This window comes from Desmodus rotundus, chromosome 5 (genome assembly GCF_022682495.2).
Source record: "Desmodus rotundus isolate HL8 chromosome 5, HLdesRot8A.1, whole genome shotgun sequence".
Lineage (NCBI taxonomy): Eukaryota > Metazoa > Chordata > Mammalia > Chiroptera > Phyllostomidae > Desmodus > Desmodus rotundus.
Window position 1 is genome coordinate 46,638,789 of NC_071391.1, and position 14,555 is coordinate 46,653,343.

Below are 14,555 nucleotides of genomic sequence, written 5' to 3' on the forward strand. Positions count from 1 at the left end.
GCCAACCCTTGGCTGTCCGGCGACAGGGGTGGTGGGCGTGGAGCTGTCTGTTCCTGGCTGCTGCGGGTCCTCTGCAGACCCGTCCTCTGTGCTGTTCTTTAAGCTCGGGGCTTCCACCAGCATGGGAGCCGGAGCAGGGTCTGTTTGCTCACGCCTTTCTGACATCATTTATCCTTTCCACAGTCACTTACTGAGTGCCCACCATGCTCCGTGCTGACGACACAGACACAAGGTTTACCGACACAGACAAGGTTTCTGCCTCCGTGAACTTTTAGTGGAGAGCCAGACAAAGACATAGGAAACAAATACGCTTCAGTTTCGCAGGTGTGGAGTGCTATATAGCAAATAGAAGAGGGCAAAGGGTAATGGGATGTGAGTAGTAACTGAGGAGTTGTGTATTTAGGTGGTCAGGGGAGCCGAGAGGAGGCCCTCTCGGAGCTGAGCCTCAATGAATAGCAGTGGGTAGCCAGACAAGATTTGGGAAAAGGCAGTTCTAGGTAGAGGGAACAGCAAGTGCAAAGTTGTCAAGTCAGGAAGGAGCCTGGTGCCTTTGAAGACCGAGAGGCAGCCAGACTGGCTAATGTATAGTGAGCCAGTGGGTCAGGTACGGAGGGGCTGACATGAAGCTTAGGGAGACTGGCAGGGGCCAGATCGACCTGGACACTATAGACCTTGGTGAAGAGTCTGTTTTTCTAAGTGTGATGGAAAGCTTAAAAAGGGTCTTAGGCAGGGGAATAAAATAATCATCTTTTTAAAAAGATTTATTTTTTAAAATGTTTTTTAAAAATGTTTTATTTATTTATTTTTAGAGCGCAGGGAAGGGAGGGAGAAAGAGGACAGAAACCTCCATGTGTGGTTGCCTCTCCTGAGCCCCCCACCAGGGACCTGGCCAGCAACCCAGGCACAAGCCCTGACTGGTGACCCCTGGGTTTGCAGGTCAGCGCTCAATCCACTGATCCACACCCGCCAGGGCAAAATAATCTTCTTTATGTGTTAAAGGTAATTCTGGCTGCAGAGTGGAAAATGGACTGTTGGGAGGCAAGTATGAAGAAGGGAGGGAAATTACGAGTTTTTAAAAAATTTACTGTAATCAAAGCAATGGCCTAGACCAACATGGTGAAGAGGGAATGGATTCAGGATATGTTTTGAAAGTGGACTCAACAGGACTGGCTGATGGCTGGACGAGGAGAGTGAGGGAGAGAGGGCAGGGGAACTGAAACTCAGTTTACTTTGCATGAGTGGAAAGTTAATGTGAAAGCAGGGCAGGGGGAGGGAGATTAAGAACTACTATAGCAAATCAGGTTTGGAAATTCTGGCATGTATTTATCCAGGCTCCTGCTGAACATGGGAATAAGAGGTGGTCATATTAAGATTCAGAAAGGTGAACATGAACAATACTGCTTTGCAAACAATTTGCTTTTAATATCAATTTGAAGACCAACCTAATGGAGGGTCTCGTGCTAAAGAGGCAACTGGTTACAAGGGTAAGAATTCTTTGTATGCGCAGACATACAAATTTACTAGATGCCAGGCTCTGTGCTTGGCTATAAAAGTATCTCATTTAATCCCAAATTAGCCTTATAATATTTCCCCCAGAATACAGATACGAAAATTGAGGCTCACGGAGACGAAGGGACTAGTGTGGTCATAGAGCTCCTTAGGGTTTTAACCCAGGCAGTCTGACGTCAGAGGCTAGACGCTTCACCGTTATGTTGTGTTGCCTCTAATGTAAGCTGAACACCCATTTTATGTTAAGCACAGTGTAAGAGGCTGGGTGGGTACAGTTACAATTTAATATGAGCAGTAAGTTAAAGAAATACAAACCTTGTAGGAATAAACAACTTTGCAGGTGAGTGGATAATTTCTTAAGGTGCCAGAAGGACTGGAACTGCTGTCATCAAAAACGTCCATGTTGTCTTCGAACTCTTCTCCTTCTTCTCTGTCGGTTTCTGCATTAAGCTAGGAAAAATTAGAAGCCATTGGCTAGCTTGCTTACTTCAAGAAAATGGTTGAAAGCAAGAGAAACACTTAAAACCTGATTATTTCAAAATATTAACTTATTCAACTGCATATAGAAATAACTATCTGTTCTCACTTGCATTAAAAAATATTTTTAAAATTTATTTTTAGAGAGAGAGGAAGGGAGGGAGAAAGAGGAATATCAACATGTGATTGCCTCTCGTGTGCCCCCTACTGGGGACCTGGTCTGCAACCCAGGCATGCACCCTGACTGGGAATCGAACTGGCAACCCTTTGATTCACAGGCCAGCACTCAATCCACTGACTCACACTAGCCAGGGCTCACTTGCATTTTTATGTTATGAAAGGACAGAGGTTCTTTTCTTTTTAAAACCAAAAGCAAATATCTTTCAAATATATACGAAATATTTATCAGTACCCTTTCACTTTTCACTGTTAAATACTGATTAGTAAAATTACCATTTTAAACCAATCATATTGGGGAACACTAAAAAGATTTCTAGATGCTACAAGGATGTCGATAAACAGGCTCTCATCTATGGCTGAAAATATGTAAACTGACACATCCTTTAAAAAAATAAGCTGCTTACTGAAATTAAAAACTAAACATACCACTGGATATAGCATTTCCACTTCTGCGCATCTGTTCTGGAGGAATACAAGCACCAGGATGCAGGACTATATGAGCATAACTTAGGAAGTTTACCGCGACATCGCATGTAGCAGCAAAAGCCGGAACACAGTCTACATAACCAGCAACGGAGGAATGACCGACTAAGCTGCGATCAGTAACACTCATTAACGACGAGTCAGGGAACAGAGCGCCTGGAAATAAATGCTCACATGTACAGTTCAGTGATTTCAACCAGGGTCCCGACACTCTTCAATGGGGAAGACAGTCTTTCCCACAGATGGTGCTGGGAAAACTAGATATCCACATGCGAAAGAGTGAAGTTAGACCCTTGCCTGACAAAAACTAAGTCGAATGGATCAAAGGCCTAAACCTAAGAGTTAAAACTATAAAACTCCTACAAGAAAACATGAGGGGAAAGCTTCATGACACTGGATTTGACAACGATTTCTTGGATGTGACACCAAAAGCATAGGACACAAACGAAAAAAAAAAAAAATAGGTAAACTGGACTTGATCAAATAAAAAACTTTTGTGCATCAAAGGACAACAGAGTGAAAGGCAACCCACAGAATGGGAGAAAATATTTGCAAATCACGTATCAGGGATCAATATCCAGGATATATAAAGAATGCCTAAAACTCAACAATAAAAAAAATTCAAAAATGGATACAGGACTCGAATAAGCACTTGTCCGAAGAAGACATCCAAGTGGGCAATAAGCACGTGAAAAGATGCTCAGCATCACTAACCGCTGGGGAAAAGCAAATCAAAACGTAAGGTACCATTTCATACCCATGAGGATGGCTATTAGAAAAAAACTGGAAGTAAGTGGAGATAAGTGGAGAGACTGAGACACTTGTATAGTGCCGGCAGGCATGTAAAATGGTGCACCCGCTCTGAAAAATGGTGTGGCAGTTCCTCAAAAAATTTCACATGGAATTACCACTGACTCAGCAATTTCACTTCTAGCTACTCATATATGCCCCAAAGAATTTCAAAGCAGGGACTTGAATAGATATGTGTACCCCAATCTTAACAGCAGAACTTTTCACAATAGCTGAAATGTAGAAGCAAGTCAAGTGTCCGGTAGCAGACGAATGGATGAACGAAATACGGTAAGTGCATACAATAGAGTATTATTCAGCCTTCAAAAGGAGGGGAATTCTGACACATGCTGCAATATGGCGAACCCTGAGAATGTTCAGTGCAATAAGCCAGTCACAGAGAGATAGATACCGTGTGATTCTACTCATGTGACGTACCCGGGGCAGTCAAACTCACAGAGACAGAAGCAGAGTGCCGGCACCAGAAACAGGGGCCGGGGCGCGGGCGCTGTCACGGGCGCAGCGCCCCCACTGCAAGACGCAGAGCGCCTGGACTCCGTGCGAGTGCGCTGTGCACGTAAAATGGTTAAGGTGGGAGATTTTATGTCATGTGTATTTTACCACAAAAAGGGGCACCTTTCCTTCTGAAATACAGCACAAGGAAAATAATTTTTTAACTAAGTTTAAATGTATATTACCCACTGTAGCTAAAAGGCATATATTAACTAAAATGGCATTGAGTGAGAAAAAGATGGTAACTGAGTGTTAAAAAATGTATTTACCTCGAGTACTGTCCATGATGGTAAAGAACAAATAACATTCATGTGAGCACGGACATCCGACAGGGAGGCAGAGGGGGAATAATGACTGAGGGAAGCAGGGGTGACCGACTTGGCTTTATATGCCTCTGTACTATCTGAACTATTAGAATGACAAGTTTTCTTTTTGGACAAAAAATCCAATAAAGAAGAGAGAAAACCAGGCTTAAGGGTTTCTTTGTTTCTAGCTATACATAAGCACTTGTTTGGCTCCTTTTCCCCCGTTCAGACATAGAAAGGCACCAACGTTTACACATTACGGTATAAGGAACGAAGTGTGAGAATCGGGCCTCACAGTAGAATAATTAATTAAAATGTCAAATACCTACTGAGTGTTGAACACCATGCTAGGCTCTCAGATGCGGAATGGAGGACACCCCGCTGCTCTGCAGGCGCTCAGACCCGGGGTGGAAACCCACCGCCGCGGGCGCTGCGTGCGCAGGGAAGCAGGACCACACAAGAGCCGACAGGAGAAGGTCAGAGGTTGCCTGGGAATCAATGAGCCAGAGTAGAGCTGCCTCTATTGTCAAGTTCTACTTCTTAATAAAGTGATCTCTTCATTATCACTAACATTTTAAAACGGCCTCTCCTCTTACCTGCTATTTCTCTAACAAAATTGTACAGCATTCTTTTTTTGTTGGGGGTGGTTTTCCAGAAGAATAAACAGTGCGTATTTCCCATCATATTTATTGCCTCCATTTCAAAATCCCGGTATACTCTCACTTATAACTCCTACTGGAAATCTCCACAACCGAGTGAGGTGGTTGTGCTCCTCATCTTACAAATACTTCCGCTATGGTCAGTCAGGTCAGTGACAAAATAGGCTCAAATCTGGACCTTTCGGATCGCCTCGTGCTTGTGAGTCCACTGTTCTCCAGGGCATTGTGTCATAGAAGAGGAGGATCATGTGCTAGAACTTGCTTTCATATTCTAGTAAAGGTTACAGACAACTGTTGGCGGGGGGGGGGGGGTCAGGGGGTGGACGGATCGAGAAAAAAAGAAGAAGGACTCGTGGACACGGACAGCAGTGCGGTGACTGCGGGGGATGGGGCGGGAGGTGGAAGTGTGTGTGAGGGGGATAAGTGGTAATGGAAAAGATACAGAAAGAAGAAATTAAAAGATAAAACTATTGGTATTACAAAAAACAAAACAAAACACCCATACATCTACAAAAACTAAAATGAAAGCCAATGTGGGTAGAACGAGTTTCCAAAAATGTATAAGGAATGTCAGTATGTACTGTGCTTTGGCACTGGGAATCGATCCAGAACATTTTATTTTGGCAGCGTTGTCTGACACTAAACATTCCTTCCTTCCCCTTTATTTTGAGTTCATTTTTTGACTGCTGTGAAAGGGAACGAAAGGTCGCAGTGACAGCAGCAGAGGTCACTGCCATGCGCTTGTGGTTTGCTGTTTCTTAACGACTGTTCTTACCCCCTTTCCCTCCTGTCACCTGACAGAACTCCAGTCACAACTATTCTTTCTAGCTGTACTAATATTTTTCCTTTCTTAGATGTTGTAAAATGCTTGCTCTTATTGCAAGGGCAGGCAAGAAGGACCTTCCTGAGTCGGTTTCCGCAGCCATCTTCTTGTACTCAGCAAAATAACTGTCATCTCTAGAATGAAGACAATACTCCTTCATATGGAAAGATGCTCAACATTATTAATGAAATACACGTTAAAACTGTAACAATATACTACTGCATACCTATCAAAACGTCTAAAATTAAAAAGACCAACCATACCAAGTGTTGGCGAGGCTGCAGAACAACTGGAAGACCAGTCCCCTGTTGATGGGAATGTAAAACGGCACAACCATTTTGGAAACCAGTTTGGCAGTTTCTTAAAGTGTTAAATATATACCGACTATACGACTCACCCAAAACATATATTCAAAGCAGTTTTACTTCTAATAGCCCCAAACAACCCAAACGCCCATCGTCAGGTGAGTGGATCACCAAACTGCGTGGTATGTTCACACAGCAGAACACTACTCGGCACTGAAAAGAAATGGAATTGCTGATGTAGGCAATAGCACGGATGGTCCTCAAAATAATGGAGCTGAGTGAAAAACACCAGACTCCCCCTGACCCCCAAAAGTGTTCATATTGTATGATTCGGCTCATATAAAATTCCAGGAAATCGAAACTTATCTACAGTGACCAGAAGAAGGTCCGTGGTTGGTTGAGGGGCCGGAAGGAGCATGAGGACACAAGGGTCTCACTGGCGTATTCACGTCAAAATGTACCGAACTGTACACTTTAGGTATGTGCAGCCTATTTATGTCAATTATACCTCAGCAAAGCTCTTAAAAATATCACTAAAGCTTGAAAATTTTAATGACAACTGGCCACACAGCACTTGAAGATGCTACACGACCATTAATAACACTGAAAATAGGATATTCAATGACGATTCAACAGATGATTTTAAAAAAGGAAAAAAAGAAATGCACAGCAATGAAAATGAATTGTGATAACGCTTAGAGGAATAAAGGGTTATCCGCAGGGTAAGAAGGATAAAGGCAGACAAATCTGGGTTCGGATTCCTGCTCTCTCCACTTACTAGCTGTGTGCTACTGGGTAAGATGTTTAGTTCTTCTACGCCTATCTCCTCATCTGTAAACACATTCAGAATTGTTGTGATTAGTAACTGAAATAATGTATGAGCCTGACATAGTGCCTGGTACAGATTAGATACTTTAATGATACAACCTCCCTTGTTTTAGTAGTATTTTAAGTTTAGTTGATAGGACTGGATAAGGCTAACTGCTTATCTTGAAGTTCAGATTAGTATCTTTGAACCTGTACTAAGTATAAGGAGCTGTGTCAGGCACTCTACTTTTGGCTATGCAGAAAATCATAGAACATACTACAGCTGGAGACGCTTCTCTTAGAGGTCAAAGTCTCTACATATTTTCTTTTTTCCTTTTTTCCCCAATGTCCATCTTTTGGTCCTTGCTGTCAAATGGCTGGTTCTCTCAATCTGTAGATACCAATTCAACAGACATTATACTCAGCTTGGTAATTCCTGCCATCTAGCAAAGGGCTTCATAAGCAGTGCCAGCTTAATACATGCTTACTGAATTAAATGAAACTGATCCTAACTGGGAATTTGACATGTCAGTTTCACTAAAAAAACGTGGGCTGTTTAAGTATGGAGTTTAGTCCAATAAACTGACCATTTGGAAATACTGTAAACATAAAAGTGACTGAAGATTTTTGCAGGTATATTTTATAATTTTCTAAAGTTTACATTTATTGTATTAAAATCCATTGTTTATTTTTTGGGGGGATTAGCTCAAGTCAACAGATTTTCTTATTTCAAAAACAAAACCTATTGGACCGCAAGGACTATTAGGCATTATTGAGGCAGATGGGAACCACACTATCATCCTGGAGATTAAAAATATTTAATCGCTTCACCTTTCAAACGCATTATTCAGCATGACCGTCATAGTGAGTGGAGCCAGAATTCACTTCCACGCAGCTACACAAAGGCTCATATGCTCAGAGAGCCTACACATCAAAGCAGATGTCAGGATGCCCTTGTACCGTAGCTGGGGGAAGTGGCTGAAGATGAGAAAGTCATGTCAACAGTGTCAGCTATAGTTTGTGAATCTAAAGAAAAAATAATAAAAAGAACAACAAAAAAGCCAAACTCAAAGAACTTATAGATATCTGACCCAATAATACTACTTCTAAGAATCTGTACTATAGAAAAAAAATCCCCAGCATGAAAAAAGAGAAATATGTATACAAATGTTTTTTAGAGTATTATCCAGTCTAGCTGGAGGCAATCTAAATATTGAACCTAGAAGGGAATAGTTACCTAAATGAATTACAGTACACTTTTCTGATGGAATACTATACAGACATAAAAAGGATGATTATGGAGACAATTTGGCAACATGGAATGTTACATGGAAAAATATACAAAATTAACATTATTATGACACATATGTTTAAACAGAACAGTAGAAAGAAGAGGGAATTACATCAGGTTGCTAACAGTGGTGTTATAAGGATGGAGCTTTAGGTCATTGTCTTCTCTATTGTACTTCCTAATTTTTTTTTTTGTAGTCTGGTTATCTAACTTTTTCTATTCTAAAATTAATGTATCTTCAAAACTAGGCTGTAAACTGAGTTTTTGAGTAAGAGGAGGCAGGAAGATAAGAGAAGGGAGGGATGAGTGAGGCTGACTGGGTCATGGGCAGCAGTCATGTGAAGCTGTGTGTGGACTCCAGTTAACCATCAGCTGAATCACTCTATCAGCAGACTGCTCTCCTTTAAAAAAATATATTGCTACATTCTGTGATTGTCTTTTTTTTCTTCCCAACCCTATATTCTGTAGTACAGCATAGCAAAGAAAGCAAAGAGTTAATACCCAACTAAGTATAGTTCCCTCCTGATTCTGTAAGGTAAATAGACTGTGTCTTAAAAACATTTATCTTCTCTAAGGCACTTCACACTGTTGATGTCTAATAACAGAATTAACCATGTTTTCCAGATGGAAGGGAATTCTAAACTGGATGACTAATGTTTTCGTTGGCATCTATAATGGAAGAAATAATTTGGTCCCCGGAATGTGTGTTTCTGATTCATGCTCCTAGCCAGCTAGCTGTGCTGTCAGTATGAAGAGACACAACTCCCTCTGAATAATTTCAGTGCTGTCACTTAAAAGCAGGTTAAATAAATATTGAGGCTTCATTAGGCTATTTTGTGCCTACATCTCTCCCTTATTTATATTGTTAGTAAAGCTTCCACAAAATAGATCCCTCAGCCACAAGTGGGAAGACACAAACTCCAACAGACTGACTTGAGGAGCCCAGGCCGGCGTGGCTCCTTTGGTTGAGCGCCGTCCTGCCAATTAAAAGGTTGCCTGGGGAACGTGCCAGGGTTGCAGCCCGGGCGAGAGGCATCGATATTTCTCTCCTTCTTTCTTCCTCCCTTCCCTTCTTTCTAAAATCAATACATAAAATCTTAAAAAAAAAAAAGACCAACTAGTGAAAAGAAAAGAGTAGAATGAAATGGCAAAATGCTCCTTTCACAGAGGATATATGTCTGTATCTTTAGACAGTTCTCAAAAATACCCAATTTACCCGACACTCACTGCCAGACCTGGAACCAGGCACATCTTTATCTCCTTCCTTCACACTCAGAAGCCCTTTCTGATCTCCTGTTAAATTCTGCAAGGACTACCTCAAATGACGTCTCCTTCTTGGGCAAACCTCTTTCCCATTTTTCTAGCTGGGACCAGGCTGTACTGACAGTTCTTTACAAAATCGTGAGATATTGGTGTCAGAGGGGATCTTAGAATCATTTAACCTAACTTTATCTCTGAAACCCAGAGGCAAGTGACTTTTTCCCAAGGTGAGTAGATCGGTCAGGAGTAAGCAATTTTGAGTTTGCCATACAGGAGCCCAGTTACACACTGCCATGTATTACTGAGATCTATAAATCCTGTGTGCTCTACCAGCTTGTCACCTCTTTCAGGAGAGACCAAGTCTTGTTCATCTCCAATTTGCTCAGGAAGTCGGCTCATAGTTAGGCAGTCAGTGCTGGCCCAGTTGATTTAGTTAGAAGAGGTGCTAGTTCAGGAAAAGCACGGGTTGATTGGCGGCCAACAGTGCTGCTGAAGAAGCCAAAAGTGAGTCTGTGCCTGGATCTGCATCATTACTCCTGAACAACAGAATGACCCGAAGAGATGGGAACTTGCCTTTTAAAAGACGCAATAAAAGGAGCTATTCCACAACATGGAGCAATTCTGCTGTCCTGAAAACAGGGCGAGCTCTTCTAACCCCAAAGGCAAGTGGGAGATGTGTTATTTTCCCCAGCGGGGTTACCATTAATGGTGAAATAAAAACAAGCCTTCCGTAGATTGTTTTCCCTCAAGATGCATATCCACACACAACCCTTTTCACATGTGCAAGCAGAGTGGCATGTAAAAAAGCTGGTAAAACTTCTGGGAATGTTCTTCAACTTTGGCCAATTTCTCTAGCAAGGATCCCTTTTTCGATCTGAAGGGCACAAACACTGAAGGGCACTGTGGATGTAGTGGGGAATTGGGAAATTGGAATTTTGGCTTTTAGCTTGCTACTATTCCCTCTATCTGTCCATCCATGCATTCATTTCTTCCTTCGACAGATGTTTATTGAGTATCTACTACGTGCCAGGCACTTTGCTGTGCACAGCAGTGAACCAGGCAGGAATGGCAATTACATTCTAGAGGGAAAGAGAGGTAATAAATACAGCGAAACAAATAAAGAAGATAAACATAGATTGTAATAAATGCCACAACTAAATAAATAGGATGAGAGAGAGTACCGGGTGCAGAGGTTGCAGCAGGAATTACTTTAGTCTGACTAGCTAGGCATTATCATACCCACCTATATAAATAGTAGGCAAATCACTGAACTTTTCTGGTTCTCAGATCTCCAACATAAAAAACTAAGGTTTAACCAGATGACATCAGCGTAGAGAGAGCCCTGGCCTTGTGTGTGAGATACCATCTCCCTGACAAAAGACACTGTGAGCAGAACGGGAAGGTCCTTGTGAACCAAATGGGCAAAGCCTCGGACTGTGAGTGTTCCTTGCCCTTCTCTAAGAGTGTTTCCAACCGTCTGGATGTTTATTTTCATTTACACCAGAAAAGACTTCTGAGAACTTCAAAAACCCTAGATCAAAAATTTTATTCTGCTACTTGCAGACAAGAAGAGTATCTACTTCATGAATGAGACAGTGGGATGGTAAATTGGCACTGATGCCAACTAGTCATATGTTCTTCAGTGAACATTTTTAAAAAGCACTATTCCCCCTTACCCCTTGTCTTTCTTACACTCAAGTTTAACTCAACTAGTGATAGGTTAAAGAAATAATACCCAAACCACTGGCAAAAGCATTATTTTGTTCTTTAAAATTTTGGTCATTACCAGGTTTGGCTACATAGTCAAAGAAGACCACCCTTCGATGAAAGTTAGACTATCACATCCGAGAAGAGAAACATACCGAGTGTAAGGTGCCATTATTGGTGACTGCAGGAAGGCGGGCCCACCGCTCGTTTTCCAGCTCTTCCGTCACTTGGTTCATTGCACTCTTCAGCCACGTGTCCACAGAAACGCCGATCTGCTTCAGCAGGTCCAGCCGGGCTTCAGCTTTCAACTTAACTATCTAAGGAAACCAAGAAAATGGTCTGCAATCAGGACATTTTTCTCTCTCAAATGGATTGTTTTTAAGTTATTTCTGACATTAATTAGAAAAATATTGATATTCACTAGCAATTCTGCCTTGGCATGGTTATTAATTTGTCAATTGGAGAGAAGGAGAGAGGGAAAGAGGGGGTGCGGGAGGGGAGAGGACAGCAGAACAGGGATCGGATAGCTAACAGCGGCAAATTATAGGGAACCGGTCCATGTGGCAATGGCGAATGTAGCTCAGCCCTGGTTTGGGAAACTGACAGGCACGAGGCGGCACACAGGAGCCAGGCCCACAGATCAGCTTCCCCATGGGGGACCGGGCCTGCATTATATTTAAGCTGCTTTGAGGTTTATTTTTGCTAAGACTCCCTCACCCTGAGTTAAGATTAACAAATGTTTAATGCGTATCTTTGAAGTAACTTCCTCAAGTCTGTGCTAAACCATTCCAGGATGGAGTGTAACCCGATCAATCACTTTTATCATTCTCTTGCATTTGCAACATTCTTTTCTTTGTTACCTGTAAAAAGTGATCACCTAAAGCAGACCTGAGCATAACGAATGAGAACCTTCTTTGATGTAATGCTCCCAGAAAGTAATAAAAGCCTGTCCAGGCAGGGGTCGGGGCGCGTTCTCTCACTCAGAGAGCGGCCATGCTGTCCCTTTTCTCCACGGGTTTCTGCAGTCCGTGTGAATTTGTTCGTCGCATCCACAACATCGCGGACACTGCTGGCCAGAGTCCGCACCAGCAAATAGCACACTTGCATCGACAAGATACATCAGTACAACTTATGAATAAGAAGCTATTAATGGGCCGTAAAGTCTGCATTCTTGTCTGCATTAATAAGGCTACAAATACCTCAGAACATCCTAGAATCTAGCATCTTCAACAGCCTTCTACCTACCTCTTGGACTTTTTCTTCTCTATAAGCCATCTTTTACAAGTCTGCAAATGACCTCATCACGTCACCCCCCTGCCTGAAAACGTTTGAGATGCCTGCCTAGTGAGTGAAGATTTTAAATTAATTACACAGCTTTCAGAGACAGTAGAAACTGAGAATAAAAGGTTCCTATTTTCCAAATTAAAGGGAAAGACTGCCTGTCTTTTGGCTCTTGTTCCAAGAGGTAAGCAGGTAACCACGGTTTAAAGCCGTCCCTGTCAAAAGGCCACTGCTCTGCTCCAATAGCCGTGCCTCTGGGAGTCCTGCAATCGGTGGTGGCCCCGGGCTTCTGCAAGGCGGCCAGTCGATCAACCGCAGCCGCGCTCCAGTCACCATCACTCCTTCCCGTAGTCTGCCCGCCTCTGCACACCACAGCTAAAGGTGAGCCAGACTGTGAAACTCCTAGTTTTGAAAAAATGCCAATCTCAGAAATCCACACTTCCCACAATGCTCTGTGTCAGTGCCACTGTTCAGAGAGACTGTGTTTTGTAAGCATCCTTCTCTTTTGCTTTAGCAAGTAGTACACCCAGCTTCATTGTCCCACGAATTAGAATGGTAGTCTCTTCCTCCAGCCTTTGAAGGCTCCACTAAAATAATTTTAAGGACCCTTACTTAATGGCCTTCTGCGGGACTCTTGGACAAATAAGTGTGATCACTGACGCGCACTTGTGTGCCCTCCTGGCATGCAATTTTGATCACTCCCTGGACCCTCTGCTGGGGCAGTCGGTATCAAGAAGGATCTGAACTCAGACCTGTTTCATTGAGTGCTCACGGCTGACTTTGTTGTATTCCTAAGATTTTTAAGCATTGAGATCAAATTCACACCACATAAAATTCATCATGTTTACCCTTTTAAGTGTTAAATTCAGTGGTTTTGGATATCATATGAATCTTTACATAGAATAATTAGAGTTCTTGGCTTGGAGGCACACCATTTGGTAAACAGTCTTGCAAAAAATGCGCTTATTTTTGTAATAATTTCTTTTTTTTACACCAGCTTTATTGAGATAAAGCTTACATACCATAAAATTCACCCATTTAAAATGTATAATGCAAGAGTTTATAGCATGTTCAGAGGGGTGCAACACCACAGGGAACTTTGGAATGACTTTCTCACCTCCAAAGGAAACCCGGGTCCTTGCGCTACTGCTCCCCTGGCCCTTACTTACCCAGCAGCCCCTGGGAGCCGCTCGTCTACTTTCTCTCTCTGCAGATTCCCCTCTTCTGCACGTTCACTATAAATGGGACCATATAATTGGTAATTTTTTTGTGAGGTTTACCCATGTTATAACGTGTCAGTACTTCCTTTTTATGGCCAAATAACATTCTCTTGTATAGATAGACCACATTTTGTTTATCCACCTGTCAGTTGATAGACATCTGGCTTGTTTTGATTATTCATATTAGCTAATATGAATAATGTTGCTATAAATATTATCGTACAAGTTTTGTGTGGACATATGTTTTCATGTCTCTTGGGTACATAGATATACCTAGGACTAGAATTGCTTGATCTTACAATAATGCCAGGCCGGTTTCCAAAGCAGCTGCCTCCCCTGACAATGCCAGCAGCAGCGTGTGAGGGTCACCCTTTCTCCACTCCCTAGTGGCACTGGTCAGTGTCTGCCTTTGTGGTTCCAGCCATGCTGGTGGTGTAAAGGGGTATCTCCCTGAGGTTGGGATCTGTGTTTCCCTGATGACTGATGATATCAGACATCTTTTCATGTGCTGATTGATCATTCCTAAAGCTCCTTTGGAGAAATGTCTATTTAGATCCTTCCCCCACTTTAAAATTGGGTTGTCTTTTTATTGTTCTTTTTATGTTGTCTTTTAATTGTGAGAGTTTTATGTATTCTAAATAAAAGTACCTTATTAAATAAATACTTTGCAAATATTTTTTCCCCCATCTTGTGTGTTGTCTTTCACTTTCTTGACAGTGTCTTTTGAAGCACAAAGTTTTCGGGTTTGATTATGTCCAACCCATCTAGCGTTTGTATCTAAGGCATTAATCCAAGGTCACAAAGGTTTATCCCTATGGTTTCTTTAAGAGTTTTATAGTTTTAGCTGTTACACTTTGGTGATAATTCTGGGTTAGTTTTGGTATGTGGTGTAACATAGGGGTCCCACTTCACTCTTTTGCATGTGGATATTCTGTTGTCTCAGCAC

General features: G+C 42.1%; 1 protein-coding gene across 1 annotated transcript in view; it reads right to left on the reverse strand.

Moving 5' to 3' along the window:
- FCHSD2 (FCH and double SH3 domains 2) overlaps window positions 1-14,555 on the reverse strand; it is a 212,201-nt gene that overhangs the window by 9,921 nt on the left and 187,725 nt on the right. Inside the window, exons 13-14 of the mRNA XM_024572547.4 lie at window positions 11,264-11,425; window positions 1,825-1,959 (exon numbers count right to left, since the gene is read on the reverse strand). Of these exons, the coding sequence (XP_024428315.2) occupies window positions 1,825-1,959; window positions 11,264-11,425 (297 nt within the window). The remainder of the gene's footprint in view (window positions 1-1,824; window positions 1,960-11,263; window positions 11,426-14,555) is intronic.